Source organism: Rattus norvegicus, chromosome 12 (genome assembly GCF_021556685.1).
Source record: "Rattus norvegicus strain SHRSP/BbbUtx chromosome 12, alternate assembly SHRSP_T2T, whole genome shotgun sequence".
NCBI lineage: Eukaryota > Metazoa > Chordata > Mammalia > Rodentia > Muridae > Rattus > Rattus norvegicus.
Genome location: NC_141545.1, coordinates 8,113,140 through 8,130,815, shown reverse-complemented (window position 1 = coordinate 8,130,815; position 17,676 = coordinate 8,113,140). Strand labels below are relative to the sequence as shown.

The following is a 17,676-nucleotide window of genomic DNA, read 5'->3' as shown; positions in this document are numbered from 1 at the left end:
GCCCTGCCCTGTGGTCGCTAATCAGAAGATTCACCTGTGGGTACCGACGTTTGATGTGACCTAAGGTGCCCTCGGGGAGCTTGGCCAGCTCTGTGTCTCGCACAGCGTGTACAGTGGTGGCCCGTGGCTGCCGGGTCAATGCCTCCACCTGGGATACAAAATAAAAACTCACCCAGGTTATAATGGGGACGTGAAGAGGCACAGAGGGTGGAGTCCAGACTCCTGGAGCTAAAGTTGGGGTTGCATTCTCCAATAACATTAGATTACTCCGACGATGTGCATGTAGGTGTAGGTGAAGGGCCAACTATGCTTGGAGAGATATGGGGGCTGCCCTTACCACACCAATGAGATCCCCTCGGCCATACTCCCCAACTAGCTCCTTCTTGCCACTGCCTCGTTGGATGACACTGCGGAGACGCCCATTGAGTACAATGTAGGTGCAGTCTGAACGGTCGCCCTGCCTGGGGTGAGTGAAGAGTGGAGAGTCAGACAAAAGTTGCAGATAAGGTTTGAGCAGTGAGGTAGGATAAGTGGTACCTGTAGAGCGCGCGACCAGCCTCCACAGCTGTCCAGTCAATGGCAAAGTCCATCTGGCGCACGAAGGGGGACATCCTAGCAGCCACCGTGTGAGCTGCGCTGAGCACCACACTGGGCTGTGCACGCATGATCCTGAAAGCAAAAAGGGATGTGGGGCCAGGTCTTCTTGGAGAACGTTGGGTGTTGGTTTGGGAGTGAAACAGAAAGAACTCACATCTGCCCTAGAAGGTGTTAGGAGGCCCGAATTAGGGGCTATGTCCTAACCTTCTAGAATGGGGTGAGGGGAGTATGTTTTGGGCTCTTCTCCCTTGGAAAAAACTAATTGGGCTTCGGTCATCTAGGTGCCATACCTACCCCTCACCCAGCACTTACTCATAGAAGTCGGATTTGGAGATCCGGAGGAAGGTGCAGTCTCTTTGGGCACGGAGTGTGAAGATGAGGGGTTCCCCGGTGAGCACCGCCAGCTGCCCCACCAGCTCCCCTGGCTGTGCCACAAACAGGCACACCTCCTCGGCCTTGTCAATCATGCGTTGGTACACATGCAGGCAGCCCCAGAGCACAAAGTGCAGGCTCACATCCTGTTGGCACAGGGGTTGGGATGAGCATTTCCCAGTGCCACAGCACTTGCCCCGTAAACTCAGGTCGATGCGCCACGCAAGAAAGCTTTAGAAAGGGTTAAGAAGAAAAGGCTCTGAGTATAGCTCCTGTGGTCAAGAGCTTGCCTACGGCACAAGCCCTGGCTTTCAGCCCCAGCACCATACACACAGACATGGCGTTGCATACTATAATCCCAGTACTCAGTGTTCTGGAAGCTGAGGTAGGTAGAAATGCATATGGAAGAAGGTTCAAGGTCACCCTGAACTACATAGCAAGTTCGAGACCACCCTGTCTCAACAACACAAGTAAAACAAAGAGAATAGTAAAAGTCAAGCAAGCAGCCAAGTGTGGCGTCCCACCTACAATTCGAGCACTTGTGAGGCTGAGGCAGGAAGACAGCTTCGGTTTGAAGCCAGCCAGATCTATAGTAAGGCCTTGTCTCAGAAATAAGGTGGAGTACAAGAGACGAGTGTGTGGCACAGTGACGGAGTGCTTGCTTAGTGTGTCAGAGGCCCCAGACTCAGTTCCTACCACCATATAATCGGGTGCTGCACGACTCCAGTCACTCAAGGTCAGCCTCAGCTACAAACCCGGTTCAAGAGCAGCCTGGGATATGTGAAACCCTGCCACAATTTAAAATGCAGCTCACTAGAGTGATTCCATAACACAGATGAAGCCTAGAGTTCAATCCCCAGCACCAGATATGCAGGCGCCCTGGTGCATGTCAGCGATCCCATGATCAGAACACAAAAGTGGGAAAAGGGAAAGACTCGATATGAGCAGTCAGTCTGTGCTTGACGTCCAACATAATTGTTCCCAGGGACACCTTGTGGGTCCCCAAATTCTCAAAGCTTAATTCACCTGGGCAAAGGGGAGACTGGAGACTCCTGCAGTCGACTTTAAATCTTCCTGGGCAATGATTTGACTCTAACGCCGTGTCAGGATTGCTACTGTATTGCTCAGGACAAGTACCTGTCCAGTACAGACACACAGTCTAAAGCTTACCTATGCTTTGTTATTTTTTCTTTCTTTTTTAAGACAGGGCCTCACTATTACTCGTCTGGCCTGGAAGTGCTATGTAGGCCTCTCTGGCCTTGAACTCTAGAAATCTACCTGTCTCTGTCTAAGATACCAGTGCTGAGGTTAAAGGCCTGTGCTACCGTGTCCAGCCGTTTTTTAAAAGCTGTATTTTCGTTTTATTTGTCTGAGTGTTTGCCCGCGCGCGCGGGTGTTTGTGTGTGCGTGTGTGCGTGTGTGTATGTGTGCTGTGTGCGTGTATGTGTGCGTGTGTGTGTATGTGTGCTGTGTGCATGTATGTGTGCGTGTGTATGTGTGCATGTGTGTGTATGTGTGCTGTGTGCATGTATGTGTGCATGTGTGTGTATGTGTGCTGTGTGCGTGTGAGTGTGTGTGTATGTGTGCGTGTGTGTGTGTATGTGTGCTATGTGCATGTACGTGTGCATGTATGTGTGTGTGTGTGTGTGTGTCTACATGCATGCCATGTGCCTGCCTGGTGTCTTCACAGTCCGGAAGAGGGTAATGGATCTTCTGGATCTGGGATCACAGCAGTTGTAAGTTATGTGGGAGCTGGGAGTTGAATCTATGTCCTTTGGAAGAGGAGCACGTGCTCCAGAGCCATCACTCCAGCCACACTAAATCACTTTCAGTCCTTGTCAGTTGAGGTCTGCAGAGGGATGATCCTATGTACGGATCGACACCAGAATCTGCACCTAGGAGAGACGCTGCTAACAGATCACCGAATTCTTAGCCCAGATTAAGGCCTATGGATTCTTTTGAAAAGAAACCCAAAAGGAGGCTGCAAAAGTCTATATGGAGCCAGGCCTGAGGCAGATGCCTGTAATCCCAGCACTTCAGAGGCAGAGAAAGGCCACTGGGCTGTGTAGAGAGTTCAAGGCCAGCCTGGACAATGTGAGATCCTGTCTCACGAAAATAAAACAGGCGACAGGCGACAGGTGACAGGCGCATTTACGGAGACAGAAAGCCTAGTGATTGGCAGGCATGGGATGAGAGGTTGGTAGCTAAAGGAAGATCTTTTCAAGGTGATCAAATGCTTTAAAATGGATCCCACAACTCATTGAATGCATAAGAACTCAGCAAAATGTACACTTTAAATAGGCCAACTATACTGAGTTATGAAGTACTATTTCAATAGTGGGGTCCCCCTTGAAGAGATCCTCTTTGGGGCTTTTGCCATGACTCAAGAGTAAAGGCCCTTGTTTGTTCCTAAGCTTCAAAGCCAAATTCAATCCCTGGGCCCCACAGAGTGTGAGGACAGAACTGACTTTCAGAGCCTGTCTTCTGATCAACACATATATAGTTGATTCACATACAAAAAAAAAAAAAAAAAAAAAGAAGGAATAAAAAACGTTAAAGCAACCGGTCTCTGTTGCTCCTGCAGAACTATTCCATTTGATCCCCCAACTGCTTTTGCTTTCTACACGGAGCCTATTTCTTTCTGTCCCAAGGTAGTTTAAAGTATTTTTCTTTTTTCACCTCCCCTTCCACCCAGTGCTGGGGTTCAAACTGGTTTCAGCCGGTGTGGTGCTTGAGGTCAGCACTCAGGAGGCAGAGGCGAGAGGGGCTCTGGTTCAGGACTAGCCTGGACTACACAGTGAATTCCGGACTAGCCTGAGCTAGTTGGGGGGCCTCAGCAGGGACAGGCAAGATGGCTCATGTGGTAAAGGTGCTTGCTGCCAAGTCTGGCAGCGTGAGTTCACATGGTGAAAGGAAAGAACAGGTTCCCTCAAGTTGTTCTCTGTCTTCTTCTACATTTGCATGTATACACACACACACACACACACACACACACACACACACACACACACTAAATGTGTGGAGAGAGAGAGAGAGAGAGAGAGAGAGAGAGAGAGAGAGAGAGAGAACGAACATTGTTGGACATTTAAAATCTATGCAGTGTCACTCCAGGACCTTTGCCCAATTTGCTTTCTATTAGACTGAACTTCACTCATCTACCTAATTTCTCCACCCTACCTCCTTCGCTGGTGCTCACTGCCCTGTCTAACCCAGTCTTTGTAGTGCCAAGAACATGCTCTCTGAAGCTCTCAGCCCTCGAAGCTTACCAGGATTTATATGCACCTTTCAGTGACGTCCATCAGAACTGCTAACTGCCTTGCCAAAGACACGCAACCCTTTCTTGCCTCTGTCTAGCAAGTAGGACAGGATCTTCGACATGGCAGATGCTCAGTAAATGCACCTCTCCTTTGTGGTTAGCCTGGTCCCACCCCTTTGTAAAGGAGGAACTGAAACGACCCAGAGATGGGAAGATGGTTCCCTGTCAACCGCACCAACCTGTCTGATGCCAAAGAAGCAACCGTGCTGAGAGGGCAAAGTGAAAGTGACAGATGCATATAACCTTCTGAGACAGTTTCCAGGTAGTGTGTGGATTACATGTAAGCATTGCTAAAATCAGGCTGTCACTCGTTACAGAATTGGGAACATGTGTGTGCATGGGTGTACGTGTGTGTATGAAAGCCAAAGGGACAGCCTCAGGTTACTCCTCAGGTGCTGTCCATCTTCTCTTTGATGTACTTTAAGACGGGTCTCATTCCGTGTCCTTGGCTGGCCCAGAGCTCACTGTGAGTTGGCCTCAAACTCACGGAGATCCACCTGCTTCTGCCTCCCAACTGCTGGCACTAACAGTGTGTACCAACACTCAATTAAAACAAATATATCCATTTCTTTAAAATGCTGGAGCAGGGAAGGGTAGCTCAGTGGTAGAGTACTTGCCTAGCATGTGCAAAGGCCCTAGGATATGTATGTCACACACACACACACACACACACACACACACACACACACACACACACACACACTGTACTGCCTCATTTTATGTCAAACCTACACAAGCCAACATCATCAGAGAAAAAGGAGCCTTGCTTGAAGAAATGCCTCCATGAGATCCAGCTATAAGGCATTTTCTCAAGCAGCAATCAATGGTGGGGACTTAGTTCATTGTGGGCGAGGCGGCCATCCCTGGGCTGCCAGTAAAGCAAGCCAGTAAGCAGCACCCCTCCGTGGCCTCTGCGTCAGCTCCTGCCTTCAAGATTCTGCCCTGTTTGAGTTCCTGTCCTGACTTCCTTCAACGGTAAACAGCAAATAGGGAAGTGTAAACCAAATAAACCCTTTCCTCCCCATAGCTGTGTGACCTCACTTCTTCAGCTCACCTACCTGGGACCACACGGGATTGGCATCAGACTCATCCAACTTCCTCTCCTTAAAGGAGCCTGTGCCTACCTAGAGCAGCAGAGGGGAGGGCAGAACACCGCCACCGCCAGAGTGACAGAACCTCCAACCAGACAACAGTGTGCACACCCCATTCGACTACCCCCAACTGCAGGCCAGGTTCTCAGTATCTCTATCTCACTGCTGGCATCGACGGCCACTAAGGACACCTCAAGACCCTGTGAAGCTTTTCCCAGGCTGTCACCTTTGCACTAATACAAGGAACTGACCGGTTCTTCTGATCTTCATCCTCATAGACTGAGGAACCTGAGAACTGTCTAGTCTTTGCTCTGAGTCACAATGGGGATTGGAGACAAGATGCGGGTTTCACCTTAGGGATTGGGAACTGGCTCAGCTGTTAAAGAATTTGCCACTCGAGTGTGAGCATCATAGTTCAGATCCTACATAAATGTCAGGTGGGCATAGCATTCCAACATCAAGAGGACACTGGACAACAGCACAAGCTAGCCACAGACGAAGCGTATTGGTGAGCTCTGCATTGGAATGAAGATGCTGGTGGGGCATAATTCCTGATGTCTACTATGAGCCTCTAAACGGATGTATCTGTGTGTACATGCATGCATTCATCGACACAAGTGGGGAAAAACACAGTAGGAAAAAAGATTTCAAGTCTCACCTATTCACCCTGATTTCCCTCCTCCACATCCGAATGTGAGATCTGAGCCTCACAGTTTCTTCCCTTAGTGGGTCTCAGATTCCTCATAAAAAGAATGGAGGGATGGGGAGACATACTGCCAAGCCCTTGATGCTGTCAGGAGGCTCCAAAATGGCACCCCAGGACTACACAGCAACCATCCTACAAGTATGTGAATGGATGCAGACAACAGAAACAACACTGATGGAGTTGGGAGTGTTGTTCAGTGGCAGAGCACTGGCCTAGCATGTGTGTAGTGCTGGGTTCCATCCCCAGTGCCAAAATTACTAGAAGTAGTAATCCTAATTTTAAACATGAAAGACCAACCTAACTCCATGCCAAGTACCACAACCAAGGCAGACATAATCCTTCCTCTGTATTTTTCTTAACACAGTGAGAACTTATGGTCTCTAGATCGACTTTACACACACACACACACACACACACACACACACACACACACACACCTGATCTGTATTTTTATATAAAGATATATAAATAGATTTTTTTCTTGGCTTTTGGAGAGCAGGTCTCACGTAGCTCAGACTGAGTGTGAACTCATTCCGTAGCTGAGGGTGACTCTGAATGGTGATCCTCCTGCCTCTGCCTCCCGAGTGCTAGCATGACAAGCGCATACCCCAACGCTTAGCTTATGCTGTGCTGCGGGTGAGACCCAAAGCTTCATGCGTGCTAGGAGATCACTCTTCCCGCTGAGCCCTATTCCTAGCCCTGCTCCTACCTATGTAACGAGCACCTATCCAAGCAGGCAGCCCCTGGCTGGAAGGAGGACAGAACATGGAGGCACACCACAGGGTCGTGGGCGCCACAGGAGAGAGTTAGAGGTTGAGAATGCCAAGAGAAAACCTCAGGGACGAGGACTGAAGGCTTAGTAGCCCAACGGCACTTGAGGTGAAGGTAGAAGGTGACGGTCATGTGTGGACAGGCCACACATGGTGGTGCACACCTTTAACCCTAGCAGTCAGGGGCGGAGACAGGTGGATCTCTGTGAGTCCAAGGCTAGCTTGGTCTATACAGTGAGTTCCAGGCAAGCCCAGGATACACAACATAACCTCCCAGGGTAAGAGTCTAAGAACTACGGGGATGACGAAGGAAAGCAGCAATCACTACATAAAGGTCAGGGGTCAGAGGTCAGAGGATGAGATCTGGGTACCACAGCTCAAGGGTCAGCCTTACCTGGTCCCCCTGGCGAGCTATGATGGTGCCGGCTTTGGCATGATGTAGCAAGACTCTGCTATTCAGTAGAGAGGGGTCCTGGGGAGGTAGGGGAGTTGAGATGAGCCCAGCCAGGCCTCCCTCAGGTCTCCCTCATGCCCTGCCTCCCACCACAGTCCGCTCACCTCAATCCGCATCAGCTTGGCTAGTTCTCTCTTCGCAGCCTCAAAGATGCTGCTTGTCTGGCGGCCCTGGTAGGGCCCAAAGGGACATCCACCTGTGGCTGACTCATCCTCACAGAAGCTATATTCACAGGCGCCTGCTGGCTGCTCCCGGAGCTCCTGAGTGGGGGTCTGAGTAAGGCAGGACTTGTGACTTCCTGTGTGCCCTCCCAACTGACCTTTTCAAGTGACTTGCCAACTGGCCAGGGCTCTGAAGGGAGGCTGTGGTGGGATGGAAGAAAAGAGAAGGCCTCACCCTAGGGGATGCTGTCTGAGGGCCTCCAGAGGCCTCTTCTTGAAGGGAAACAGATATCCGGCCACGTTCATAGGCCATGTCAAAGTCAGAACGAGGGCCACCTTGCAAGCCTATGCATGGAGGAGGGGCAAGAAAGATGGAGCTGATGGAGTATTTGGGTAGAATCCGTAAGGTCCTGGTTTCTACCCCCAGCTCCAAAGTAAATAAGTAAAAAAAAAAAGTTAGTAACCACCACTAGCTATAACCAATATTAACTCCATGTTAATGCTGCACCCGTGACAGACATGACAAGTGGATGACCACACTTTGCCTCTCCATCTTTCTTAACACAGTTGGGAGGAGAATGATCTCAGAGCACATCCACCAAAAAATAAGAACCAAGGAGGTAGGGTCTATACACTCAGTTTGTAGGTAAGGATACAAAATCAGGCCTGAAACCAGCATGTCCTAGATTCAAATCTAGACCCTTGAGATTCCTTCCCACACTACCAACCCTCTACTTCCCGCCCACCAGGGCTCCAAACCTGAGATGTCCACTGGCATGGAGATGCAGCGGCTCAGTAGGGGGGCTGAGGGCGCTTCTAAGGATGTGGGCTTCACAGGATCCCCTGGGGAGAGACAAACGCTCAGACCCTGCCCTCGGATCCCTAGGCCTCAAGCTAGAGCTAGGCAGAGTGAAGGCGTCTGGGCAGGATCAATTTGGGTCTGCAAAATTAGCCTCAGTGTGTAAGGGTTTGGAGCACCGAACTCGCTGACCGAGTTCTAGCTGACCCTCACTGCTAAATAAATGTTAGAGCAGGTAGGAGCCACCTCACGGACCTGCAGGTCCAGGCAGTGGCGCTCCAGTGGGGTCAAGGGGCCGGCCAGAGGTCTCCTTCGGGGTGTCCTCGGTACCTGAGGTACTGACTACCCGTTTAGAGCCACGGACAGGGCTGGTTCGGGTCGGGAGGCCAGGGCTGGGGAACAAGCGTAGGGGCTGGATCTCCTGTGGTGGGAGCAGAGGGCAGAGAGTCATTCGTCGCATATCTAAGCGTCCCTCACTGAGCCCTCACATCCTCTCGTGCTTGTGTCCAACTCACGTGGCTGAAGAGTTCATTGGTCAGACCCAGGTAATTGTGAAGGGCCAGGAAGGTGACCCTCTGCAGCCTCACCATGATGATCTGCGGGAGCGAGGGCAGGACCAGGAGAGAGGTGTGGTCAGGAGGGTGAGCAGTCAGCAGCCTCCACAGAGCTCGGGCTGCCCAGGAGTGATAAGCCATAAGTACTGCCTAACCGCCACTGCGCTGATGCCCAGGATAAGCGGGACAGTGGAAGGGCTGGGTGCTATGCTACCATGGCGGAGGTGAAGGCCGCTGACCTGCACTACTCGCACCAGACTCTCAGGGTACTTGGTGAAGACGGCTGAGAAGGCTTCCACGGGGAGTCTCAGCACTGTGGAGTCCCGTGCAGCCCGAGCCGAAACAGTCCGCTGGGGATGCTGGTGACCCTGGGAGACGTGCGGGAAGAAGAGGCGAGATCAGGATCTGTGAGACCGTTCCCTGCTCCTTGCACCCTTCCTGGTTCAAGCAACAAGAGCAGCATCAGGGGTCCCACCCTTTACCCAGCTTAAAGCTGTCACTCACCGTGATGACATCAAGGATGCTCAGAAGGCTGTTGACGCTGTCTCCAGGGACCACTTCCTTCACCACGCACTCCTTCCCATCCTGAGACAAGGGGCCACAGACCAATGCCAGCCTCCTCCTAATGGCTGCCACTGGGCCTCACCTCCAACTCACCCCAGTAATAACCGAATTCACAAACCTCCTGCACATCACTCTTTGTCCATCTGTTGCCCATCTTTGACCATCCCAAATGGTCACTCAGTCCTCTGACATTTCTATAGCATTAGAATTAGGACCCAGAGCCCTACACATATCAGGCAAGTACTCATCACTGAGCACTTTGCTGAGGGATTCTACGCAGGGGCTCTACCACTGAGCCCCACCCACTGTCCCTCACGGGGCAAAGGCTCTAACCATTGGGCAACACACTAAGCCATCATTGACCTGACTTCTGACTGCACACACACTCAAAAGTGGCATCTAGCTCCAGGAAAAATGCCCCATGCCTAGCCTCCCACAGTGGCCCTGCAAGGTCCACTCACAGGGCCCGGTAGACAGAGCTCCAGCAGCCCATCCTGAACCACGTAGATGCTGGCATCTGGCTGACCAGGCCGAAAAACGTAGTCCCCCTGCCCAAGACGCTGGAAAACCATGTGCCGGCAGAGCTCCAGGAAGAGTGGCTTCTCAAAGTGACCCAGCACCCTACAAGATGGGCGGTGGGAAAGGGATGGAGGAGGTCAAAGTAGTCCCAGGCTCGGAAGGAGCCCTCAGAACACCCAGACCCGGACACTTACCGAACATTCTTAAGCATGTAGAGCACCTCAGAGGGTAGGTGGGAATTGGCCAGGTCACCCTCTGTGAGGTCAGCCTCCAGCACTGAAGGTGGGGGCTCCTTCCGTTGTAGGGTCGGGGTCTCCTTTTGGATCCGCAAGATCCTGATGGGAGGAGGGTAGGACAGTGGTTCTGAACCTTCCAGTGCTGCGACCCTTTGCGTCACCATGTCATGGTGACTCCCAGCCACAAACTTATTTCCATTGCTTCTTTACAACTGTAATTTTGCTACTGTTGTAAACCACAATGCAAATTTCTGATATGCAGGGGTCTTAAGTGACCCCTGTAAAAGCGGTGTTCGACTCCCCAAAGGGGTCACAACCCACAGGCTGAGAACTGCTGGGTGACAACACTAAGGCACCCATTTACCCTTTCCCTCTGGTTTATACAAAGCAAACTCCAGCCCACTGTCCACACCAGCCCCCCTTCTTACTTTTGTCTTTAAACGTCTTAGCGCACGGCCAGGTTCATTCATTCACTCACTCATTCACTCATTCATTCATGCATCACTATGGCCACCTTCTCACTTCAAAGGTCGAGTTGAATAACCAGCACAGGGCTGTGTGTGCCTTACAAAGCCTACAGTGCTTACCACATGCCCCTTTGCAGAATAAATTTATGATGTAAACTTCAGGGACTTCCATCTACCACTCACGGGGCTCTCGAATGGACCGTCTAGCTTCTTGGGAGTTTTATTTTATCCATTCACAATTTCACACCCATATCTGACGTGCTTTGATCATGCCCTCAGCGATCCTAACCTGTTCCTCTTTCTGTCGGGCCCCTTCTTTTCCGGGATGTTCTCTTCCTACTTTCCTGGGGTGACTGTTTTTGTGTCCCCCTGCATTTAGTGAGGTGTACTTGCATGAGCTACACCACTGAGGTCTCTGGCCCCAAGCAAACACTGACCGCTCCCACCTCCTCAGGAGGGATAGAGCCTCATGAACCCCGTCCCCCGGACTCTGTAGTTTCAATGTCTGAACCCTGAGATTTAGGCTGAGGGCACTTGTAATTGTCACAGGAGACCTGAAAGTCATTTTAGCCAATCTAGCCAAAGACCACCAATTGCAAGTTCAGAGAGAACCTGTCTCAAAGCTAGAAGGCTGTGAACGACTGAGCGACGCTCTCCTCTGTGCACCCACACACGTGGGCACGTGCCTATACACTCATTTAATTAATTAAAAAAGGAAGGCAGGAAAGGGAAACAGAAGGGAAGAAAAGAAAAAATTAAAGCAGAGAGAGGGAGGGGGGGTGCATGAGATACCTTCCTCTCAGGTCTCAGTGAACCCCTCTGTAACTTTTCTGATCCTGACAGATACCTGAGCTACCCTCTTCTAATGTGGGAAATTGAGGTACAGCTGCTCTGCTGAGAACTTGGGGAAAACGCCTTCCTGTGAGTCAAAGTGGCTGTGGGGCAGGCCCTTACACTAGTGCAAGAGTTCTGAGATAGACCCTCTCATATGAATTAAATTCAGTGACCTGGGGAAACCTGAACAGAACTCTTTCTTTTTGTTTTGTCAGTATTTTTAGGTATTTATTTTGTTTTTTTAGGCAGTGTTTCTTGTAACCCAAACTGGCTTCAAACTTGGCTAAGTAGCCAGCAACGACCTTGAACCCTGATATTCCTGCTATGGAGGAGATCTCAACCAAGCCTCTGCTTGGCTCACCATTCTGAGATAATCATCCTGAACTCGGAGAGACGTCACGGTAGCTTCTTAACAGCGTGTGATTACCACAGCCAATTCACGGTTCAGAAAAGCTAGAGATACACTGTGTGTGTGTGTGGCAGGGGTGGGGTGGGGTGGGGAATGTGTATATGTGTCTCTTCTCTGTGTGTGCTCTATATGTGTGTGTGTGTATGTTTGTGTTTATGTGTGGTGTGTACGTGTGTGTGCATGTTTGTGTTTGTGTGTGGTGTGTATATATGCGTGCATGTTTCTATTTGTATGTGGTGTGTATATATGTGTGCATGTTTGTGTTTGTGTGGTATGTGTGTGTGTATCTGTGTGTGTGTGTATCGTTGTGTGTGTGTGGTGTATATGTGTGCCTCTGTGTGTGTGGTCTATATGTGTGTGAGTGGTATTTGTGTGAGTGTGTCTATGTGTGTGTGTGGGGTGGTGTATATATGTGTGTCTCTCTGTGTGTGCGTGATATGTGTGTGTTTGTGTTGGTATGTGTAGCATGTGTGGTACATATATGTGTGAGGTATGTATGCCTGTGTGTGTGTCTGTGTATGTATGTGTGTGTCTGTGTATGTGTGTGTCTGTGTATGAGTGTATGAGTGTGTCTGTGTATGTATGTGTGTGTCTGTGTGTGAGTGTGTCTGTGTATGTAGGTGTGTCTGTGTGAGTGTGTCTGTGTATGTAGGTGTGTCTGTGTGTGAGTGTGTCTGTGTATATATGTGTGTGAGTTTGTCTGTGTGTGAGTTTGTCTGTGTGTGAGTGTGTCTGTATATGTATATATGTATGTGCCTCTCTGTGAGTGTGGTCTATACATGTATGCGTGATGTGTGGTGTGTGTATGTTTGTGTTTGTGTGGTGCGTACGTATGTGGTGTGTCTAGCCTGTGTGTGGCATGTATATGTATGTGATGTGAATGTGTGTGTAGGCCAGAAGACAACCTCAGTTGGAGTTCCTCAGATGCTGTCTCCTTTATGGGATTGAGGCAGGGTCTCTCAGTGTGTGGACCTCACCAAGTAGGCTGTGCTGGTCAGTCAGTGAGACCCAGGGATCTGCCTGTGTCCAGCTCCCCAGGGCTGAGATGACAAGTGAGTTACCGTACTCAGACTGTTTTTAATGTGGGTCCTGAAAAGTAGATCCAGACAGTGATATTTGCAAAGCAAATACTTTACCAACAGTCTTTCCACCAAAATCACCAAAAGGTCTGCAATACCATGGCTTGTGATAGAGTTCAAGGATGGTCTCCGGTGCTAAATACACTCTTGAAAAAGACCTTCAGGCAGACCTTGTGATGCAAGAAGATCACAGCACCATTTCTTAACTCACAGAGATCCCTGGAGAGCCTTCTTAAGACACCGATAAACACCTGACACAACACTCCTAAGTTTCTTTTTCTTTTTTTTTTCTTTCTTTTTTTCAGAGCTGGGGACTGAACCCAGGGCCTTGTGCTTGCTAGGCAAGCACTCTACCACTGAGCTAAATCCCCAACCTCCCTTCCTAAGTTTCTAATGCAAAGGGATTATTTATATTTGTTTATCTAGTGTGTCTGCGTGTACATTCGTGTGTGTGTGTGTGTGTGTGTGTGTGTGTGTGTGTGTGTGTGTTGTGAAGATCGGAGGACAACTTGTTGCAAGGGTAAAAGTTTTCTCATCTGGGTCCTAGGAATGGAACTCAGGTCTCCAGCTTGACAGCAGGTGTCTTTACCCGCCACGCCATCTTCCTGGTCCACAGAGGAGTTCTTAAACAGGGAAGTATGATAGGCACAGGCCTGCCATTCCAGTTACCCAGCAAGCTGAGAAAGAAGAATGGCAGGTTCAAAGCCTGCCTGGGCTATAGAGAAAGTTCAAGGCCAACCTGCATAAAAAAGGTATAGAGCTTAAGTGGAGCTCACTGATAAATATGTTTGTCTACCATGGCCAGTCTCTGAGTTTGACACTATGGTGTACCACCAAGTAAATGAAATACACTGGAAAAACAAAAGAGTAGGGCCAGCAAGATGGCTTGTGGGTAAAGGGGCTTTCTGCCAAGCCTTACAACCTTGAACTCATCCGATCCCTGACACCCACGTGGTGCATGCTATAAGACGTACATACCACATACAAACACATCCACAATCAATACGATTTAAATAATAAAAAATTTAACCGAAGCAAGGGCTTCTGATACAGTTCAATGGCAGAGTGCTTGCTGCAAAAAAATGAGTGAATGAATGAATGAGTGAATGAGTGAATGAATGAATGGGGATGTGGCTCAGTTAGCAGCGTGCTGGCCTGGCATGGAAAAAAGCCTTGAATTTAACCCTCAGGAACATATAAACCAGGCATAGGGACACATGCCTATAATCCCAATACAAAGGAGTCAATGTCAGTCTTGGCTATACGGAAAGTTCGAGGCCAGCCTGGGTTAAATAAAACCTTGTCTCAAAAAAGAAAACAAACCCAAGCAAACAACAACAACAATAATAATAACAACAACAACAACACACACACACACACTACTTGAGGTAGCCCCCACCACCACTACCAATAACAACACACACTGTACTTGAGATAGCCCCACAACACCACCAACACCACACACACACACACACACACACTACTTGACAACTCCAGAGAGATGCTTTCCTGTCTGAACAGAATGATGCCCCTGGAGAAAAGAATTGTGGAACAGCCCCTCCAGCCAGCCAGATCTGAGATAACTGCAACAAGCCACCTTGAATAAACTCCACTATGGCAAGACAGCAGGTGTAGATTTCTAAATCTTCCGCTGTAGATAGTCTCCAGGGACAGGGAAACATTATGAAACAAGCCTTAAGTGACAAGCATGCCCACACCAGAAGTTTCATGTCTGGGATGGCAGAACTCTGATGATAGCCCCTACCAAGAGAGGGCTTTGAGATGTCCCTCTGCTGTGGGACTATTTCCCCAGACAGCCCACATGATTCAAGAACTCTGAAATACAAAAACCACGGTGTGGGTTGACCCGTCTGGCACCCAATACACTCAGTGTCAGCCTTACTTCTTGGCAATGTTAAGCATCTTCAGTTTCTTCTTCATGCGGGGTCGGGAAGTGGTGGAGACTGATGTGTCCACCAGGGAAGAAGTGGATTGTGACACCTGGGAGAATTTAGAATATTGAGTCAATTGGAGAGAGAGGAAGGGCAGATCCAAGGAGACCTTAATAAAGGCAGAGCTGTCCACTAATAAGTGTAAATAGGGAAAGGGCAGGTCCTCTGTGCTCAGCCAGGTCTTGGAACTCACCTTCCGCATAATCTTCCGGCCATAGAAAAGCACTTTGTCCCGCTTCCGGAACCGATACCGGGGACCCTCCGGGGCTGGAGTTTCTAGGGATTGGGGGAGGGGGAGGGGGAGGGAGACGGCGCTTTGATCTCCGCGCAGGCTTCAACAAATTCCCCACCCCAGCCGCTTGGTGTCTCCGGGTACAGCAGCTCCCCCTCCATCCCTATAGTATTCCCCGAGAACGGCCCTTCGAATCCTCACTTTGCACCCGTAGCCTTCGCACCACCAAGAGGATGAGCACGGCGGTGACCAGCACCGCCACTCCGGCCCCGATCATCACGCCCAGCACCTGCGGAACGAACGGCACAGGCTGGGCAACGCATATCCGTCGCCCCAAGCCCTCCTCCAGGGCCTTTCGAATCACCTCTGACCCGGAGGAGGTCGTATTCAGCTCGTGACTCGGTGTCCCCATCTGCAGAATGGGTCAATGCCTGTTTCCTTCCCACCTCCTACGGGGGCGGGGGGAGCGACTAAACCTTCCCAGAGACTAGGTATCCCGTGATGCATGCCGGGAAACGTAGTTTCGTCCTCACACACGGTTCTCGAAGAGAGAATCGCGTGGTGTGCCGCAAGCCCGCCGGGAGTTGTAGTCCGGTGCAAAAATTCCCCAACCCTTACCATTCCGGTTTGCAGTGGGGCCTCCATTGATTGTTTCGGACTAGGGAGCAGGTCTGGTAGCCTGCAGTCCTGGAAATCGAGGAGCAGAAGGGACCAGAAGAAGATGTCAATCAAGCCTACCCAGCCCTGACCACAAGCTCTTCCCCTATCTCGTCTCAAAAGCCACGCCCCCTAGATACCTTTGGCAGGAGTGACTCCATCCGCCGGGGTTGGGGTGAGAGCGTCTAGAGGGGGTACTGCTAGACAGAAGGATAGGGGCAAATTGACCACCCAGCCTAGATCAAGGGGTGAGACCGGCCCCAGTTCCTTGATCTACTTCACTTACACATAAGGCCGACCAGACTCCCCAGCGCCTGCACCCAGTGGCCAAAGGGTAGCGGTCCTGCCACCCACAGTTAGCAGCTCGCTGCAGGTGCCCTTAAGCCATGTTCTCTTCTGGCAGTGGCTCCTTCTTTAGCCCGGCCTTCCATAAGTCTGACTACTCTTGATACCCTCAGGCGAGACCCCCTCCTACACCCCGTAAAGACTCTCTGTCCCACTCCAGGAGAAACCAGGACCTGTAAGCCAGGAGGCTGAGGCGACCATTGGACTTCGGGCTCCTGACCCAAGCCTGCCCCATCAAGGAAGCTGGGGCGTAGAGGAGCACTTCTGTGGGATCTATTGAAAAGGGGGCTCTAGGGCAATCGGTGTAAGGTGAGCTCCCAAGTGTTATAGGCTTAAGCTTGGAGATTTCACTCTCACGTAAAGGGAAAGTTACCGGGTCTCGCGGTGAGGAGCATCCTGCGATTAGTGGGATGGTGCAGGAGGTGTAACCAGGGACGCCGGAATTAGGGGGAGGGTTGAAGGAAGGAACGATGCACTGGAAAGTTACTGAGATCTGGAGATACACCTACTACTAAGGAGTCTAGGAGCTTCCAGGAAGAGACCGAGGGAGGTAGGAATGCTACCGGGACTCTTCTGGGACGCTGGAGACCTTTTTGGTGCCTTTAGACTATTCGTGGAAATTTAGAGGGGTTGCAAGGCCCTAAGATGTTACCTGGAAGATTGTTAAGATCGACTACTCCCTTTCCGTACTCCAGGTCGAATCTGGCTAGCGATGCGGAAACACCGGGACCAGGAACTTAGGGATGGGGGTGGGGTAGTATTGGAGCATCAAAAAGTCGGGACCTACCCGGAATCAGGACAAATCGATCAGGGGCAAAGCCGAAGCTTGCTAATGGTCCTCGAAGGAACACCTTTGCTCCATCAATGGAAACTCGGACCACTCAGGAGCTGCAACCAGGTCCACCCAGCGTCGGCCAACACCCCTAGTTTTCTGTCCGCCGCCTCGGACGCGGCACCTTTAAATTATTCTGCTGCAGGGCACGCCCCATCCCCGCCTCCCGCCATGGTTGGAAGGTCGCACTGCGCCAGCCATGCCTAGTGTGGCGGCCTCTTAAAGGAGCTGACAATTTATGAAAGGGCTGCCTCACCAGTTACAAATTAGACCACCGCATTTATGTTCCCTTTTATTTAACAGCCACCCTCCATGCCCTCCCTTCCCCAGTGTCCGATTCGATCTGCCCAAGCCCTCACAAGGCCTGTCAGAAGCAGATCTTTTAAAGCGAATTCTAAAAATAAATAAGCTGGGGTCCCAGCAGTACATGGGGATAAAGTCTAGTGGCAATCATCTTGGATCAGTTCACCAGCAGTGAATGGTCCTCCGGAGAGTTCCTGGAAGAGAGAAATGGAAAGAAGGGGCATCGGGTCTCTCTGGCACGCACTTCTTCCCCTGCCCCTGTTAATACGCAACCCAGACCTGGGGTTCCAACCTTCCACAGCAGCACAGAAGGCTACAAGTGGAGCCACTTCCACGACGGAACTTGCCAGACGTGGGGCTATCCTGGCACTGCTCAATGTAGGCCTGGAGCTCACTCTTCTCTGTGCCAGTGCCTCCTGGGTGCTGG

The 17,676-nt window shown here is 50.6% G+C and overlaps 2 protein-coding genes and 1 long non-coding RNA gene across 36 annotated transcripts in view; 1 reads left to right on the top strand and 2 right to left on the bottom strand.

Moving 5' to 3' along the window:
* Positions 1-17,074, bottom strand: part of Pnpla6 (patatin like domain 6, lysophospholipase) — a 29,366-nt gene extending 12,292 nt beyond the window's left edge. For 6 of the 27 annotated variants that reach the window (XR_015634048.1, XR_015634049.1, XR_015634045.1 and 3 more), the window contains exons 1-17: positions 15,314-15,601; positions 15,074-15,156; positions 14,832-14,929; positions 10,098-10,238; positions 9,846-10,005; positions 9,325-9,405; positions 9,060-9,188; positions 8,782-8,862; positions 8,522-8,687; positions 8,227-8,310; positions 7,703-7,812; positions 7,411-7,578; positions 7,247-7,324; positions 910-1,115; positions 538-669; positions 338-461; positions 35-148 (exon numbers count right to left, since the gene is read on the bottom strand). Coding sequence is in view for 10 of the 27 variants with exons in the window: in XM_087578710.1 (XP_087434836.1) it covers positions 35-148; positions 338-461; positions 538-669; positions 910-1,115; positions 7,247-7,324; positions 7,411-7,566; positions 7,703-7,812; positions 8,227-8,310; positions 8,522-8,687; positions 8,782-8,862; positions 9,060-9,188; positions 9,325-9,405; positions 9,846-10,005; positions 10,098-10,238; positions 14,832-14,929; positions 15,074-15,156; positions 15,314-15,524 (2,154 nt within the window). In the remaining 17 variants the exon portion in view is untranslated. 27 annotated transcript variants of the gene reach the window in all.
* On the top strand, positions 15,729-17,384 carry LOC120095868 (uncharacterized). Its single transcript, XR_015634511.1, has 3 exons — positions 15,729-15,944; positions 16,275-16,423; positions 16,810-17,384. It is a non-coding gene; the product is annotated as an uncharacterized LOC120095868 (long non-coding RNA).
* Positions 17,207-17,676, bottom strand: part of Mcoln1 (mucolipin TRP cation channel 1) — a 13,878-nt gene continuing 13,408 nt past the window's right edge. For 7 of the 8 annotated variants that reach the window (XR_015633891.1, XR_015633890.1, XR_015633893.1 and 4 more), the window contains 2 exons: positions 17,542-17,672; positions 17,226-17,443 (listed from right to left, as the gene is read on the bottom strand). Coding sequence is in view for 4 of the 8 variants with exons in the window: in XM_087577834.1 (XP_087433960.1) it covers positions 17,407-17,443; positions 17,542-17,672 (168 nt within the window). In the remaining 4 variants the exon portion in view is untranslated. Of the gene's footprint in view, positions 17,444-17,541; positions 17,673-17,676 lie in introns of all 8 variants that reach the window. The other variant, NM_001105903.1, reaches the window with a different exon arrangement.